The sequence below is a fragment of the Typopeltis vanoorti genome, chromosome 16, assembly GCF_054136105.1.
Source record: "Typopeltis vanoorti isolate ZY-2024b chromosome 16, IOZ_Tvanoo_1.0, whole genome shotgun sequence".
NCBI lineage: Eukaryota > Metazoa > Arthropoda > Arachnida > Uropygi > Thelyphonidae > Typopeltis > Typopeltis vanoorti.
Window position 1 is genome coordinate 71,795,937 of NC_143564.1, and position 18,357 is coordinate 71,814,293.

At 35.0% G+C, this 18,357-nt stretch overlaps 1 protein-coding gene across 6 annotated transcripts in view; it reads right to left on the reverse strand.

Moving 5' to 3' along the window:
* Positions 1–18,357, reverse strand: part of polybromo (protein) — a 686,480-nt gene that overhangs the window by 60,794 nt on the left and 607,329 nt on the right. For 5 of the 6 annotated variants that reach the window (XM_090406695.1, XM_090406694.1, XM_090406696.1 and 2 more), the window contains one exon: positions 1,323–1,364. The exons of the other annotated variant lie outside the window; for it this stretch is intronic. In XM_090406695.1, the coding sequence (XP_090262821.1) occupies positions 1,323–1,364 (42 nt within the window). The remainder of the gene's footprint in view (positions 1–1,322; positions 1,365–18,357) is intronic. 6 annotated transcript variants of the gene reach the window in all.

The following is an 18,357-nucleotide window of genomic DNA, read 5'->3' on the forward strand; positions in this document are numbered from 1 at the left end:
TTCCAGACATTTAGCAACAATGAAGAAAGATGCATTTTTTTTAATGATTATCTCCCACTTGAAGATGGTAGGGAACCTATTAGCACATCATTATTACAGTGGATGGATTAAAGGTTGGGATAAGGGCTGCGGGTTCGAATCCCGCCATGGGCATGGATGTTTGTGATTGTCTGTGGAAATAGTAGTGGTGGTGGTAGATGACGTTTGTGTAGTTGCAGTCAGTTGGTGGATTGAGTGGCGGAGACAGAGTTGTAGAGCAGGTCCTCCCTCGATGAGTCTTTGGACTCATCGAGGGAGGTGTCAAATAATAATAATAATGACTTTCATCAAGCCATATCAAACAGTATGGTGGTCTCACACTGGATAATGAAAATTACTTATCACCTAAAGACAAATACCCATACTACAGTGGGATTTCATTCCATGGCCTGTTGGTTATTAAAGAATGCATGCATTGAGTTGGCCACTGAGGTATTGTATTGATAAGGAAATTAATAATGTGCAGGCTCAAGGTTTGGTCTGACGTTAATTCTTTTAAGTGTTTCAGATTGGGAAGAAACTGTTACCTCCTTCCAGTCATCAACGAATGGAGTCATTATTAAAACATATATGTGTTCTGGATCATTTTTCAAAATTATTAAAATAACTTTCATGGCTTACACATGTAAGCCATGAAAGTTCTTTTGATTTCTAGTGCACATGTTCATTAAAACTATTCATTTTTCAAAATGTTAATATACAACACAGTATTGACTATAGCAAACAACCTTCAGTTCAAACTTGACAGTTCTAAGCAGTAGCTTGATGCCACAAACACTACCTCTTCTGAACTTCACTGTTGGAATGATGTGTTGTGGTATGTAAGCATCTTTAAACTCAAACTTGAATGTCTGATATGAACACTGTATAACCTTTCATCATCTAGAAGAATTTCCATTGTTCAAAAATGTTTTATGTAAGATCTCTCAAAGCACTGTAAAGCTCTGCTCCCAATGCCTAAATATGAGATCTATTGCACATGGAGTAGCAAAGTGAAATGAATACCTGTTTTAAATATTCTTAGCAGTACTGCTTATTGAAGGTTCTGCTAGACTCTGAACACTGATAACAACATAGAAAAATTCACATAATACAGCAAATGATAGTATGAAAGAATATTGAAAATAAATACGAGTACAAAGAAGCAAGTTCACAACTGTTGATCTTTTTTTATATTTTTTTCCCTAGAAATTTATACAGATAAAGATGTATTTAATTATATGGATTACTATATTTAATTATATGGATTAATATAATATAAAAATAGTTTAGAGCTTTGTCACCTTTCAGTAACTGTCCTTTCTGGTTTTTCTTAAGGAGAGTGTCTATTGTAGAAGTTGGTGTGTGTCGAAGCAACAAAGAAAAAAGCATAAATCCATTAGAAATCAATATTAATTTCATTTACTCAGCTAAGAATTGTAGGGAATTTTATACATAGTATTTTATATTATCAAATAAATGCCGAGGTTTCAGTTTCATAGTACAAGTTTAAGCATTTTATATCACATTCTTCAAATATCTTACTACTTAAAAAAAAAAAAAGTAATTTTTTTTAAACTTTAGTTACCATAGCTGTTACTGAGAGTAGTTGGCTCTGATGGCTCACACTGGATTACAAATATTAAAAGAGAATAATAAGGAGGCGAGATACTTTACCTTGGCTTTAATAGCTAGAGGTGCTGAATGATGATATTCAAATCTTAGAGGTCATGTAAATTATAACAGACAAGAAATTATATACTTGTTTTAATCCTATAACCAAGAATAAAAAAACAAAATTTGCACATAAAGTATCTTCATGACTGGGCTAGTTGCATATAGAGGCTGTTGACTTCATATTAATTGTCTTAGGATCCCATAATGGAAAACACTTAATCCTTTAGAATGTGTATACTGCTCTGCATTATGGAAAGGATCACTACGCAGAGCAGGTACAGCCTTTATTGAGGTCCCCTCAGTGGGAACTAGACCCAGGAGGATACTGAGGTTAAATCAATGTAAGAGTCATATATTTTCTGTGCATAAATGGTAAAATGGTGTACTGTAATGTTTTTAAAATACCCGTATACCTGGAGATCACAGTGTGAATAAGGACTCCTATGAAGGGAAGAACAAAGAAACAGGATTTGCTTAGAAGCTTTGAAGAAACAAGAAAATACAGAATAGGAGGGATGGTGGCAGAGAAAGGGCACAAACATGGACTATTTAGTTTTTTTTTATTGTAGCGTTTCATCAGATTGTTGGTACAACTCCCTTTCTTCTTCTTCACTCTATCTAATCTGATGAAGCACTCTAGAAAAATGCAAATTACCACTTTTACTGCTTCTTCTCCTCTTGATCATCTATTTTGCTTTCCTTTTATCATCTCTTCAAATATTCCAAACAAACACTATTTGTTAATTTGTTTATCCCCCAAAATAATCCTTCGTATCCCCACTATGTATGGTAGAATTGGAATCCATACTAAAGCCATCAAGGCCAAGGCAAGATAACTCCATCTTATTACTATCTTTTCTTGAATGTTTGTAATTGTAATTAAGTGCCTGGGCTTACCACTTTGTTCTCAGAGTGGATGCACTTAACTAAAAAAGTACAAATATTCAGATAATTCTTAACTCATATTATCTTTTAAAATACTGGATAGCAATGCCACTGTCCAGTATGACTTGCATGCTAATTTCAAAAACAGAAAGCTAAACTTACTGAAGTTTACAAAGAAATTTAAATAAAAAATACTGCATAATGTAGTGGATAGTAATTTAAATGACAATACGGTTTTAAGTGAATGATTTTAAATATAATTGTAAGGCAGCATATATTTCAGTTTTGAGATTTAATAAGTTTATTATTTAAAAATTAACAAAACTCTTAAGAAAACTGATTGCTTATTTAGTTATATCAAAAGTTAACAATTAAAATAGCATTAGCTGTAATTGTAACTTTCAAAATTTAACTTCTATATACAGGGTGGCCATAATTAAGCTTCCTCTATTCAGAGCCTTATGTAGCTCGATATCTAAGAACTGGAATGTCACCAAATTTGGTAGAGGGACTAATCAAACATGGGAAATATTCTGAGTAAAAAAAAAAAAGTTCGTAAAGTCGCTGACAGGGGAAGTATGGCACTGTACAATGTAAAAAAACATTAATATGGACAGACAAATGAATAACAAATACTAAACCGAAATGAAAGATTACTTTTTAACTCATGATAACACAGCAATAAAACATTTAATATCAATTTAATTTATGAAAGTAATTACAGTATTATAATTACTGGAGCGTAAATGTTAACATAAACCTATTGCACAACTTGAGCATATTGAATCACCCATGCAAAAGAGGACCTGGTTTAATGAGGCCACCGTTCTCATGGACCAGAAACTGAATCTTGTACACAACATTCTCAACAGAACATTCATCACAGTCCGTCCGTGACATGTTGTCCTTTAAGGATGCCAAGTTTGAGACATTGCACAATAGACAATGGCCTTCAGGTGACCTTGCAACCAAGGATTGCATGGAGTAATATCAGGAAAGTGAGGTGGTCATGCAACGAGAAAGAAACGACTAATCATTCTTTCTTTTGTGAAGTGATGTCGTAGAAGCTGATGTACTAGCCGTGCAATGTGGAGAGGTGCTCCATCTTGCATAAAATGGTCTGGTCCAGACATTGTCATTGCTGATGTTGCAGAATGATGAAACTGTTCGGTATATTGCAATATTTTCATGCAGTAATGGAGCAAGTTACTGATCCTATCAGAGTGATGGCCTCAAAAAAGAATGGCCCTATTATAAAATCTGCTGTGAAGCCACACCAAATGGAAATTTTCAGTGAAGGTAATGGGAGTTCTTGGAGTGCACAGGATGATCCCCAAATTTTACCACTTTGAGTGTTTACAGTCCTGTTCAGATAAAAATGTGTCTCATCTTCCACACAGAATTTTCCAAGACCAAGCATCGTTGACTTCCAATCTGACCAGAAATGTCACAAATGTCATTCGATTATCATAATTGTGTCGCAGCTGCTGATTATGTATGGATAAAAAGAAATAATTTTGTGCAAGACTTTCCATACCATGGAATAAGGCATATCCAATTGTCATGCTACTCCATGGACGCTACTATTACCAGCAATATTTTGTGTGATCAGTCGACAATTGTGGCAAATACTTCCATTACCCGTGGTTGCGATAGTTTCTGTCCTCTGCCTTGTTGAACTTCCAGAGCTCTTGAATCTTCAAACTTCTGAACCATCAATCTAACTCCATTAGTTGACAGAGGAGATTTACGCAAGTTACGAAGAGCAGCTAATGCATTGTACTCATTAGGATAAAATAACTTTATAAGTAACGTGCAATAAGGTAAATTGCTAAACAATAGGAATGCGTTTGTGAAGTTTTCCTTTAATTTATATTTCTTATGATGCCAGCGAAACCATTTTATGCATTTTCAGCTTTCCGGGCTAGAACAGCGCCATATTCCCTTTATTGGCGACATTTCAAACTAATTTTTTTTTTTTTTTTTTTTTTTTTTTTGCAGAATACTTCTTCCCGCATCTTACTTCCCCTACCAAATTTGGTGACATTCCAGTTGTTACTTAAAGCTATATAAGGCTCTAAATAGAGAAAGTTTAATTATGGCCACCCCGTATATTATTAGCACCAATCAATTTACAAAACTTAATGAATAGGAGGGGAAGGGATTTTACTGAGACATATATAATTTGGTCAGGGATTGTTACCAGGTTAATGCAGAAGAAATTTTTCATAAAATGGAAAGTTCCATTCCTGGAAACTGCAGGGTGTGAGCAAAGAGTGAGAAGAAGGTTCTTTGCATGGAGAATGGCTGGCAAGTGTATTTAATAATAATAATAATATTATTATTATTATTAATGTTACTACTACTAATATTATTATTAGTTCCAATTAAGCAAGAATATAGCTTTACATTACTGAGTGTTCTGAAATTGGATATAGAGCTTTTCAGGTGTCTACTAATTAAATTATGGAGTATGATATAGTTAAAAGAATCAAAGATAAGGGAGAGGGACAATGTATTTTCAGGGAGGATACAGAGAACATAATAGGAAAGAGAAGTAGATGACTATCAACATAAGAAGCCTGAATGGCACAGAAATGGAGCTGGCTGAGCAATTGGATAATTTCCAGATCGACATAATAGGGGTGACTGAAACAAAAAAGACAAAAACTGGTGAGATCTTTCTGAGCAATAAATACAAAATGTTATATTCAGGCAATGACAATCAAGGAAAAGAAGGAGTAGCCATAGTATTCAACACTAAATATGAGGCCTTCTGCACTATGCAGTGCATAGTTCAGAGGGCCTTGTCACAGCGATGAATTCTGAATGATTGGAGTAGAGCTCTCCTAGTATTCATATATAAAAAGGGTAATAAAACTGAATGTGAGAATTACAGAGGTATTTCTCTACTGAGTGTTCCTGGTAAGATTTATGCACGTATACTAGAAAAATGGTTGAGAAGGATTGTGGAAGAAAAGCTTGGTGAAGAACAAGCTGGATTCAGGCAAGTAGAGGACTGAATCCAGCTTCTCAGGATCAGATTTTCACTTTACGATAAATACTTGAGAAATCATGGGAATATAATAAAGATCTATATTTAATTATTATTATTATTATTTGACACCTCCAGGGAGTCCAAGGAGTCATGGAGGGAAGGTCACCTGCTCTACAATTCTGTCTCCACCAGTCAATCCACCAACTGACTGCAACTACATGAACGCCATCTACCACCGGCCACCACCACTAGTATTTCCACAGACAATCACAAACATCCACGCAAAAGCACGATTCGAACCTGCAGTCTTTTGGATGGAGAGCAGATACACTAACTACTCGGTCAACCAAGCCGGCTAAGTTTTGTAGATCTGGAAAAGGCATATGACAAGGTGCCAAAAGAGAAGCTATTCAAAACGCTCAGTTAATTCGGGTCAATGGGGCATTATATCAAGCAATACTTAGTCTTTATTTGAGTTGTAAGTCAGCAGTTAGAAATGAAGGAAGTACAGAAAGATGGTTTAATGTTAAATCTGGTATCAAAAAAATTGGAGATGTTAATGTCAGCTTTTTGCTTTATGTGGACGATGTCATACTTCTAAATAAATCTGCTAGAATTTTGCAAGATTCCTTGACTAAACTGAATAACTATTGTAATAGATATGGTATGAAGGTCAACAATAACAAGACAAAGACAATGCAAATAGGTAGAAACATTGAAAATATCAACTGCATTGTGAATAGCGAACCTATAGAACAGTGTTTCTCAACCTGTGGTCCGTGACGAGGGGACAGGTAGACAGACTTAAATTAATTAATTAAATATATATTTATTAATTATCCAAACAAAACAAATTAAAATTGAATAAGTAAGTAAAAATTATTGAAATGAAATGGAGACTTAAAAAACCAACAAATACCATCAGAATGTTCAAAGGTGGAAGTAATAAAACTATATCGTTCTTCACTTCGCCCTCCCTTGCTGTTTTGTCAGATTTGAAGTGAACATGTGTTATCCACATGTTCACTTCAAATTTTGTTGATTTCAACCAATTGCTTGTTGTTTATTGATTTTTATTATTGAAGGTTTCCCTCCTTCAACCAAGGCCCAGTTATATCTTCAGAAGAGCTAAGTGATACTTGGACAAAGTGTCGTGAGTTAACCCCAGTATTTATATATTTTTTGGAAAAGTTTTTTTAATAATGGAAAAGTGGCTTAGAACTAGGACTTTGAAAAGAAAAGCAAATGAAACAGGTGATGCTCACCCTAATTGTAATACACGTGTTGTAATGATGAGTAAATCTAATACTATTAAAGTAGAAGAAACAAGCAATTCAAAGAAAAAATACAGTAGGAAATATAACAGTTCATATTTGGAATTTGGGTTTACTTGGTGTAGAGATGAAAGTGAACAGAAACCTCAATGTGTTTTGTGTTATGAAGTGTTGTCGAATGAGTGCATGAAACCTGTGAAACTCCGACGACATTTTGAAACTAAACATTATGATGTGAAAAATAAACCAATTGAATTTTTTCAGCGACACTTAGGGACATTAAATCATGGGAAAGTATAGTTTCGGCCATGGGTTCCATTAATAGCAAGGCACTGGAAGCATCCTATCTCTTAAGTTTGCACATAGCGAAAACAGGCAAACCTCATTCTATTGGGGAAAATTTGCTACTCCCAGCTATAAAAGATGTGGTAAAAACTATGTTTGGCAACAAGTTACTAAAAGATGTTGATTTCATTCCTCTTTCAAATGACACTGTCGGAATCAGAATTAATGATATATGGTAGGTGACATAGAATCTCAGTTAATCGAAAGAGTTAAGAGCCCTTATTATGCATTACAAATAGACAAGAATACTGATGCTACTACTGTCAGCAGACGACCTTAGTTCAATACCATGAACAACAATGCCACTAGACCGCTTGAATGAACCACTTGTAAATTCCTTCTAAATTCTTATGCTTGGCCAACTTCACGTTTCTTATCCACCACAATCAAACCACTTTTGGAGCTCTCAATGCTATATTTTAGCGAAAACTGAGTAAGTTTGTTGTTATTTTTGTGTATGTCTAAAACTGTTTGCTTTTTCACCCTGTAAAGTTCACAAACATAAGCAACAGCTGCACCACTTTCCAACTTACTTATTAACTCAAGTTTCTGTGCTATCGTCAAGTTTACTTGTTTTCTTTAACCCCAGACATATTAACTGATATTAATAATGATTAATAACAGTTTAACTAAAAATTATTCCAGCAACAGTCTAAACACCACATGGCTCTAGCAACAGTACTGACACTATGGTACCGATGCTACTGAACCAAAGCACATGCACGTGCGCGAACTATTACGGGTACGCACGAAATATCACGAATGTATCTGAAGACACAATTTATAAACACTGTCAATTGCTTCCAATTAACCATCGTATTAATTATTTCATTATCTGTATTTATTTGTAAAATTATGTCAGTTAAATCCGAAGTCCGTTAAATTGAGAGTTTACTGTATCAGCAAAATACAGCCTTCCAATCTTTTCCCTCTGCCCTCTCAGAAAATACTATACCCGTTGCATTCTATTCCTTTATCATCTTCCATTAACCAAGTCTCCCTGAAGCTTATAACTTTTGGCCAAGTTGAACTAACCAATGACAAAAACTCCTCACCTTTATTATGGATTTTTCTAGCATTAATATGCAACAAACTGCAACATCCCTTTTATGCCACAACTTCCTTATCATTGTGTTAATTATCCCATTAATGTTAGGAACTTGGGGAGCTACATTCAGCATCATATGATCATTCTCCCACTTCCTTACTTCTAAGTTGCCTGAACCTACACTCACCTACATTCCCTTTAAACTCTAGTTTCCCTGACTCTGTACTTCCAAACTTTCATCGAACAATATTTTCCCAAGACACCTAACACTGAATCCATTCAAATGCAAACCATCCATCCCCTTTATGTAAGCCATTCTGTCCATCAAACTCACTCCACGCATTCAATACAATTGCTCCTGCACAACCAGGAGCAATTGCATCAGAAGTAAGTTTTAATGTGGTATAGAGATCGTATTTGTTTAGTACTTTAGATATTTTTTCTGATGTATATAGGGGATAGAAATTGCTGTGTTTGGGAGTATGTAGTATATTCTTTATGTTTATAGAGACAGTAGCCACTAGCTAAAAATGTCTGGCAAAGATATTTGAGTTCAGTGGTACCACAACCGTAATTACAACAAACAGACCTAACCCAATGAGTTAGCATTGACCCAGAGCATCCTAATATCCTTTTAGGCTGAATAATGGTGTGATCACTTAACAGAGGACACTAAGTTAAAACTCTTGTTTTTTCATCTATTTTGAGATTCAGCGGTTGAAGAAACATCTGGTGAATGGTATGACACAGAAGGGGGGGGGATGCAAGTGGAGAGAAAGCTAAGTATGAAAGAGTGAAAGCATGAGAATAAGGATTGAAATTTGTATAGTGATTTACTGATAAAAGGAATGCTTGAGGTGTGTAAGACAAAATTGTGTTTTCCTGGTGCAAAGATTAAGGACGTTAGTGATGCTGTACAGATGCAGACAGTGAAGGTACAAGAGATGTTTATTTTGGCTAGCACAAATAATTTAGCAGGTGATAAGTGTGATATGCGATGAGATATAAAAGAGTGACTATATGCAAATAAGAGGAGTCAGAAAGTAAAAGTTGTGAGTCTGTTGCCATGGTATGATAGAGGCAAGCTGAGATGGAGAGGTATGATCATGAATAAGTCAGTGTGCGGACTGTGCAGGAGGAATGGTGTGGAAGAAGGATTTGTATAAGGTAGATGGATTGAATTTGAATGGATTTGGGAAGGAGGCTTGAAAAAGCATTGTTCAGAAGCACAAAATCAAGGAATCTAGAATGCTGGGGGGGGGGTTGCAGGTGAGTATGGGCCCAGGCAACCTAGATGTTATTAGGTGGGAGAGTGATCATATGATGCTGAATGTAGCTATCTTCTTAACTTTAGTAAGCTAAGCAACATAATGTGTAAGGGAGGTTGTGGAATGAAGGAGGTGTTGTAGTTTATATATACTAATACCAGAAGTATTTGGAAAAAGAATGCAGAGTTTTTTTGGCAATGGTTAGCCTAACCTGACAAAAAGTTATATGCATTAGTGAGACCTGGTTGACTGAGGATGATATAGGATAGAATTCAAAAGATAGAATTACAAAGTAGGTGATTATGATAAGATGAGGAGTCAGCTTTCAGAAGCACCAAGAATTTGCAGGGGAAAGATGTTGGTGGTGCATGGGAAGTGGTCAAGGGATGTTTGAAGAAAGCAGTATCAAATGCATACCCAGAGTCAGAAGGATAAATCAGGTAGGAGTTAGATCAGTGGTTTTTAACCTTTTTGAACTCATGGAACACTTTTGATTATAAGAAAAATTTGGGGAATACCAAAAGCATTAGGGTCATTAATCTAACAATAAAAATATGCACAGACTTGCCTTTTATAATAAAATATGGAACTTATTTTAATGTGATAGTTGAGCTTGTTGGCTTTTGCAGATTTCAACAATATCAGGTCTAATATGTGATATAGCTACCCTCAGCTCTTTGTCTATATTAGTAAGTCTTTCACACTTTTTAGTTTATATACTGGTTAATATTGAGAAACCGAGCTCACACAAATATGATGTTGAAAACTGTAACAAAATTTTCAGTGCCCTTGTGGAGAGAGCTTGGACAAATATCCGAAATTTCTCAAGAGTTAATTTCAGAGAATTTCATTTTTAGAGTACGATCTGTTGACAAGGTAACTAATTGTTGTTGTTCTTGTAAGGAAAAATTTACAACTTGATGTATTAATTACACTCAGAACTGTGTATGTGACTTCTTACAACCTGTGGAACACAAGTGTTCCAGGGAACACCGGTTAAGAACCACTGAGTTAGATGGATGAATAGCTTCATTAAGCAGAAGTTGAAGCAAAGAAAAGTTGTGGAGGGATTATAAAGAAAAAGATAATCAGTATGCACAGGCAAGAAGGGTGACCTATATGGTAAAGGCCAAAACTAATTATGAACAAAGCTAGCTGATGAAGCTAAAAAAAATTTGAAAGAGTTCTTTTGCTATGTGTCAAGTAAAAGGAGGAATAAATCGTGGGGAGATAACAGGGGCAAACCAAACAGCTAAATTACCGAGTAATCATTTTGCAAGGACATATATCTAGGTCATATTGCAATTCCAGATATAACAATGAGTAATGGAATAAAGGTTGAAGAAATGCAGTGCTCAGAATATTGCAGAACCTCCATGCAAATATGGACAGCATGGGATTAGATGGCACAGCAGCCCATGTATTATATTATACGAATGTGCAAGGAAATTACTAGCTCCTCTAACCCAGCTTTTTAATTTAAGCCTTAGTATTTGGAAGGTCCAGTGGAGCAGAAAGAGGACAAAACAGTCCTACTGCATAAAGAAAGATCCAAGACAGAAGCAGCAAATTATAGGCCAATCAGTATCTTAAGGATGGTGGATCAAGTATTGAAGAAATTCATAAAATACAGAATTTAGAGCTGGGTGGATAAGAATATGATATTTTATAAGGGGCAACATGGCTTTGTGATGGGTAGGTCTTGCTTTAGTAATTTGCTTACTTTTTGATAATCAAGTGACAATGGAGTTGGATAAGGGAAATGGCTACTTGGTGATACTGGCAGACTTTGCCAGTATCTACTCAGTTGGTACTGGCAAATTGACAGGATTCCTCATAGAACTCTATTGCATAAATTGGAGCAAATGGGGATGGATATGAATCTGGTTATTTGGATTAGAGGCCAGCTAATGGATAGATATTAATGATGGTTTATTGAGGATTTGATTCCAGGAGAAGGCAGGTTACCAGCAGTGAACCACAGGGCTCAGTACTTGGTCCTCTGTTATTTAATTTGTCCATTCATGAATTAGAAAATGATCTGACAGGAAATATCATCAATTGTTTGCTGATGATGCTAAACTGGGAAGAGCGATGGTAAATGAAGGTGACATAGAGAGATTCAGAAGGATGAATTAAATAGACAAGCAGTATGGGCAAAAGTAAATGGCTGCCAGTTTAATGTGGCCAAGTGTAAGGTGATCAACTTTGGGAAGGAGAGAGATCGCAAACTGTGATCTATCCTTCCCAAACCTGGGATCCCTCCTGCAGTTCATTTCCATCATTATAGTATGGAAATAAACTGCAGAAAACTGAAGAGGCCAGGGACTTGGGGTTAATTGTGGATAAGGAGTTGGAGTTTAGGGGACACACTTCAAAGGCTGACAAAATAGCACATCATATTAAATGGTTGTTAAAGAACATGTTAACAAGCAGGGATAGAGAAGTTATTATTCCCATTTATATGGCTTTAATAAGGCCATATCTGGAATAATGTGCACAGAATGGGACAACTGGAATCTGCATTGATGAAGACACAGTGGAGAAAGGATACAGACGTGAGTGAGAATATTGTGGCTGGTTTATGGGATGTTCCATATAATAAAAGACTGAAGGTCTGTGGGCTTCAAAAACTAGCTGACAGGCAAAAAAGAGGAGACATGATAGAAGCATAAAAGCTACTAAAGGGATTTTATAATATTGACATTGGCGATTTTTTTTTTCAGTACGTTGGAGGAAAGGAGAGAACAAGAGTCACCCATGGAAACTGTGTAAGAGTGTAGATTCTTTTGCTTGAAGGGTGGTGAAAGGATTGCCAGAGGTGGTTATGAGTGCTTCATTAGTGAATGAGTTTAAGGAGAGGTATGATAGGTATTGTGTGAATAATGGTTCTGCTGTGATGAGTCTGACTTCTGACTCCATGAAGATATCTGTATAATAATAACAATTGTAATTTGAATTATTTCCAAATTTAAATGTTATTCAAAAGAAAGATTTCGGTATTGCAACCATATGTTTATTAAGATAAATAAAGATAAACAAACCCGACAAGTTTCATATGTCGTTTGACTTACATCTTCAGGGTAACTAAAAGGTAATTAAAAGTTACCTTTTAGTTACCCTGAAGATGTAAGTCAAATGACATATGAAAGATGTAAGTCAGGTAACTAAAAGTTTAAACACAAGAAATGAGAAATTACTCAAAATAGTCTTAGATGTTGTTATGGCAGTCTAACTGTTCATCAAATTAAAAATTCGAATGCAGAATTGATACATACGTTAATGCATCTATGTTTGAACAATGTTGGATGTTGTTATGTTCTGTTGTTCATGTTCACTCTATCCAAGGACTGACTTAGGTATATTTTCTATGAATGCTGACTAAACTTGGTGTAGAATTAGGCATTGGTTTTTGTTGCATTGCATTGGGATTCTAAGCATATTTACAGCTTCCTTAAATTTCCTTGTGAAACCATTATTTTCAACATAAGACATGCTCATTTTATGCCAAAGTACATTATGGCCAGTGAAAGTTGTGTGGGAAGCTAGGCATGATTTGTGTTCTCTCCTTTTTTGCACGTCCTTTGATGTTTGTTCATACGAATTTCCCCTGATCTTCCCGTCTGGCCTACGTAACAGATGCCACAGGAACAGTAAATTTTATAGACACCTGGTTTTTTTTAAAGGGTAATGTGGAGGTTTTGGGGGCTGTAGAAATCTTGATTTTTTTTCTAGCAGTAGAAAAGCTACTTTAATATTATGCTTGTATAGTAATGTGGCCAATTTGTCTGTAACATTCTTGCTGTATGGTAGAGTAATTGCGTTCTTGAAATATTGCTCTTGTGAGATGCTTGCAGGAGACGAAAATTGGCTTCGTTATGTAGACATTTTCATCATATGGCCAGGAACAACAGAGGAACTCACTGCTTTTAAAGATTATCTTTAAAAACAGTTTTTAAATTAACAACATAAAATTCACTTTGGAACAGGAAGAACATAAAAAACTACCTTTCCTTGATAGAATATAAATCAATATAAATAGAAATCAATGAAAAAGATAACAGATTATCTTTCTCCATTTATAGAAACCTACCAACACAGGATGATTTCTTAATGCTGCCTCACACTACCACCCCATGCAAAAAATAGGTTTAATAAAAACCTTGAGGGATAGAGCTTACAATATTTCCAGCACAGAAGAAAAGCAGAAGAAAGAATTACATTATTTGACACAGATCCTCACAAAAAATGGTTTTGAACCTAAGACAATCAAAAAAAAGTAAAAATCTGAACGTAATTAATTATTACTCGTTGAGTAATATATTATATTACTCAATGAGTTAACATTCATATTTATCAGATGTTACATATTAAACAAGTGTTTTTATTAAATGATTTAACGCTTTTACATGTATAAAAGAGCAGTAACTGGTGATTTGTAAACATTTAACCTTGTTCAGCAGTGAGTGTATTAAACAAATCTTCATGTACATTCCTTTATACAGCCAATATCTTCAAACTTTCCTCGAGTTTTAATGCTATGTTTATTAATAAATGTTCAGAAAAGGTCTCAGAGTTTGTTAGCTATCAAAAACCCTTATTTATTTTTTCACTGTTGGTTAGAGCTTTCAGGCTACCTTTGACTTGTCTTCATTGTCACTGTCACTCACATATACAACTATTTGTCCAGTTCTTTCAGTATGTAGAGCTCCTAGCTATTCTACAGCTCTGCTTTCATTAACAAGACAAACTGCCATTTATAGAACTTTTTCTTCACATTCTAAATCCTTCTTACTGCTCCTAAAAAACTGGCTAATTATTAAAAAAGATTCAACTTTCCAGTCTCTCCAAGATGCCATGGAAAGTAAAGAGAATATATGTTGCAATGATGTCTTCCTCAAGATGTTTCAGGAATGACCTGGGAAAATTTTTGAGAAAATGACAGAAGTATTGAAAAAATGTGCCAATTTGAAAACAGTATTCTTCTCTCAAAATCTTAGGAAGCTCTTCTTTCTCAAGATGAAAGGGACCTGGCACATACACACACATTGTTTGTTCATTCATTATCCAAGTTGCACTTCATAATTAACTAAAACATATTTTAAATCTTACATTTCTTCATATTAAAATATTGTGAACTATAATATCCAAGTTTTTGTAATTTTATTTATTTATTTTTTGGAATGGAGCTGCTCTTTCAATTCATTTATATCATGCCAAAATAGCTAAAATTATGATTTGGTTCTATTCACACTTTAATATTAAAACTTCATTATCAAATTCCTGATATATACCCTCAAGGGGCGTACAGGTTCTACATGAAAAACTACATGATAGTTCTACATGAAAAACTACACCATTACTAACTTCCTATCTACAATTTTCCTCCGAATCAGTCTGTTACTGTCAAGACTCCAACATTATCAGATCTTATATTTCTATCTTCTAAGGCACTTTTCACTGTATCAATCCACCTATATCTTGGTCGTCCTCTGGGTCTTTTTCCTGCAAACCTGGCAGAGAACACTTGTTTTGCTAATCTTTCCTCTCTCATTCTGTTTAAGTGACAAATCACCTGAGATTAGCTCTGCTAATGCATTCCTGGATGCTGACAATGTTGAGTTCTTTCCAAATATCCTCATTTTTAATATGATATTGCAATTGATGTCATCTGTTCATGCCCCTAATCTTTCTCAGGACTCTCATATCTGCAGCCTCTAGTCTTTAGTCAAGTGTTTTACTTCTGACCCAGGTCTCAGATCTATAAGTTAAAATTGGCTTGAATACTGTCTTGTATACAGCTAATTTAGTGTTTTGGCTAATTTCTCTCTTATTCCATATAAATTTATTCAATTGACTTCCTACCATACCAGCTTTGTTGATTCTATTGTCTATTTCTATATTTCATTTACCATCTTCACTAAAAATCGTGCCTAAGTAGATGAAATGTTTTACTTGTTCTATAGGTTCTCCATTCACAATGCTGTTGATATTTTCAATGTTTCTGCCTATTTTCATTGTCTTCGTCTTTTTAATGCTGACCTTCATATCATATCTATTACAACAGTTATTCACTTTAGTCAGGGAATCTTGCAGACTTGTTTATTAAAACTTTTATTATTTAAAGCTACTTTGTATTTTTACTGGTTCTCTTTCATTAAATACCATAGCTTTCATTTTTAAGAAAATATCCCCATACCATATTTATTCATAATCTTGTTAGTGTTGTAAAGTGCTAACTGTAGATCAAAATTATTAATACTGAATATTTAATCATTTCTATACTTTCACATACTTAGTTGATAATTTGATTCTAAGTGTATTTCTGCAGAATTTATAAGATTTCATTTTTATATATACAGTCATCCATCGACTTATGTCCGTTCAAAGATACGTATCCCTGTATCTTTGTATCCTGTATCCCATAAGGGAATAAATTGCATTTTTGACTATCCTTTCAAACAAGATGCGAGCATAAAGTAAAAAGGTTTCTATTTAGCAACAATGCAGTGTAGTAGCAACGGTGCATTCAGCGGCAACCTCCCTCAGCAGTCGTCACATCAAGAGTTCCTCTGTTGATTTTGTGTTTGAGAAATAGGTTATTTTTGTTAAATATTTTGTGATATTTTGTGCAACATGACCGCTACATGCCCAATCAAAAAAAGCCTAGTGAAGAATAACAGAAAAAGAGACAAGCAATTGATCTTGAAATGAAGTTGCAAGTTATAAAGCAACATGAAGCTAGTAAGCTCATTAATGTGATCACAAATGACTTTGGATGGTCTCATTCTACAGTGACAACAATTTTGAAAAATAAGGATAAAATCGTAGAGGCTGTGAAAGGATCTGCTTCTGTTAAATTGATGATAGTAATTAAGCAACGACAAGGTCCTATCGGTGATATGGAAAAGCTACTTGCATCATGGATAGAGGAACTGAACCAAAAGCGCATATCCCTTAGCACTATGACCATAACTGCTAAGGCACTAAGTCTCTTCAACATGCTTAAGGAGAAAGCAGGACCCGATTATGACTATGAATTCACCATTTCTTCTGGTTGGTTCATGAGATTCAAGCAGCATTTTGCACTGCATAATGTGAAAATGTATGGTGAATCTGCAAGTGCCGATGAGAAGACTGCCAAGAAGTTTTTGGAAAAATTGGATAAAATTATTACAGAGGAAAACTATTTGCCACAGCAAATATTTAATATGGATTGAGACCACCTTGTTTTGGAAAAATAATGCATGAGCAGACATTCATCCACAAGAAGCTAAAATCTATGCCTGGTTTCAAAGCTCTTAAAGACCATATTATGATTCTGTTAGTGGGTAATGTGGCTTGATATAAACTGAAACCATTTGTGATACGGCACAATGAGAATCCATGAGTCATCAATAACATTAGGAAGCATACTCTTCCAGTTCATTATTGGAGCAATAAGAAGTCGTGGATGACTCAAAAACACAAAATTTTATTAATTCTAGATTATGCTCAAGGTCATCTACCTTACACTGGTGATCTCTTCACTCCAAATTCAAGTTTCTCCCTCCAAACACTACTTCGTTGTTCCAACCGATGGATCAGGGAGTTCTAGTTCTTGCAGTGTTTAAGGCTTGTTATCTATGGAGAACTTTTTCACAAGTCATTTCTGTCACTGAAAGAACTGACCAGACTCATGCAATTCTGAAAAGCATTCAATATTTATCATGCTAATAAAAATATTGTTGTGGCTGGGATGAAGTGACCTTTCAATACATAGTGGCATATGGAAAAAGACATTAAAAAGGTTGGTGCATGATTTTGGAAGTTTTGTGAAAAATGAAGAACTTTGTAAATTGAGCGAAGAAATAGTGGGCCTAGCAGACAATCTGAATCTCAAAGTGAATGATGACGACATAGAAAGTGCCCCTGAAGAGTTGACCAACAAAGAACTGGTCAAACTGGAGAAAGAACATGTTGCAGAAGAGGAAGAAAGAGAAAAGGAAGAGAGAAAAGAGAAACAAGAAGCGGTAGTTAAACAATTTACAGTGAAGAGTCTTGCAGAAATGTTCTCTGCAGTTAGCGATGTTCTCAAAATGGCTGAAGACATGGTCCCCAATGTCGAATGCTACTTATTAGTAGAAAGGAAAGTACATGATGCATTTGCTTGCTATAAACAAATTTATGATAAAAATAAGAAGAGGAATAAGCAAAGCACCTTGGATATTTTAATAAAAAAAAAAAAGGTTACACCAGAAGATCCACAGATTGGTCCTTCACATAAGGAAGGTAATGAAGATGTGATTGTGAAGGAAGATTTGGATGATTATTCTCCTGTTTTACAGTGGCAGTAATGCACAGTAGAGTTTTATAAGGTTTAAAAATTAATATGACAGTATACTCATCATGATTAGGTCAGTAACTCTGTTGACTTAATGTATCGACTTACGTCCTGCCGGATGGAACAGAACCCCGATGTAAGTCAAGGGATGACTATATATATAAAGGGTGATTCAAAATGAATTGAACATTTTCAGATATTTATTACTCAGTAACAAGATTTACTGTAGAGTTTCAATTTCCTTCCAGATTTCAGAACTTGAAACTTGTATGTATTCCACTGCTAGGGATATCTCACTGCTTATCAAGTTGACACAACAGGAAAAAGTATTTTGTGTGTGGGGAGTCTACTAAACTTGGTTCTGCAATTGCTATGCAAAGATTATTCTGTGCATGATGCAACAAACTTACACCAGGTTGTAGACACATTTTGTACTGATACAAACAGATGATGTAGAAAGGATGTATCTGTAAAGGACAGAATACAGATGGCTGTGTGCATCTCATTTAGTAAAGTCAAAG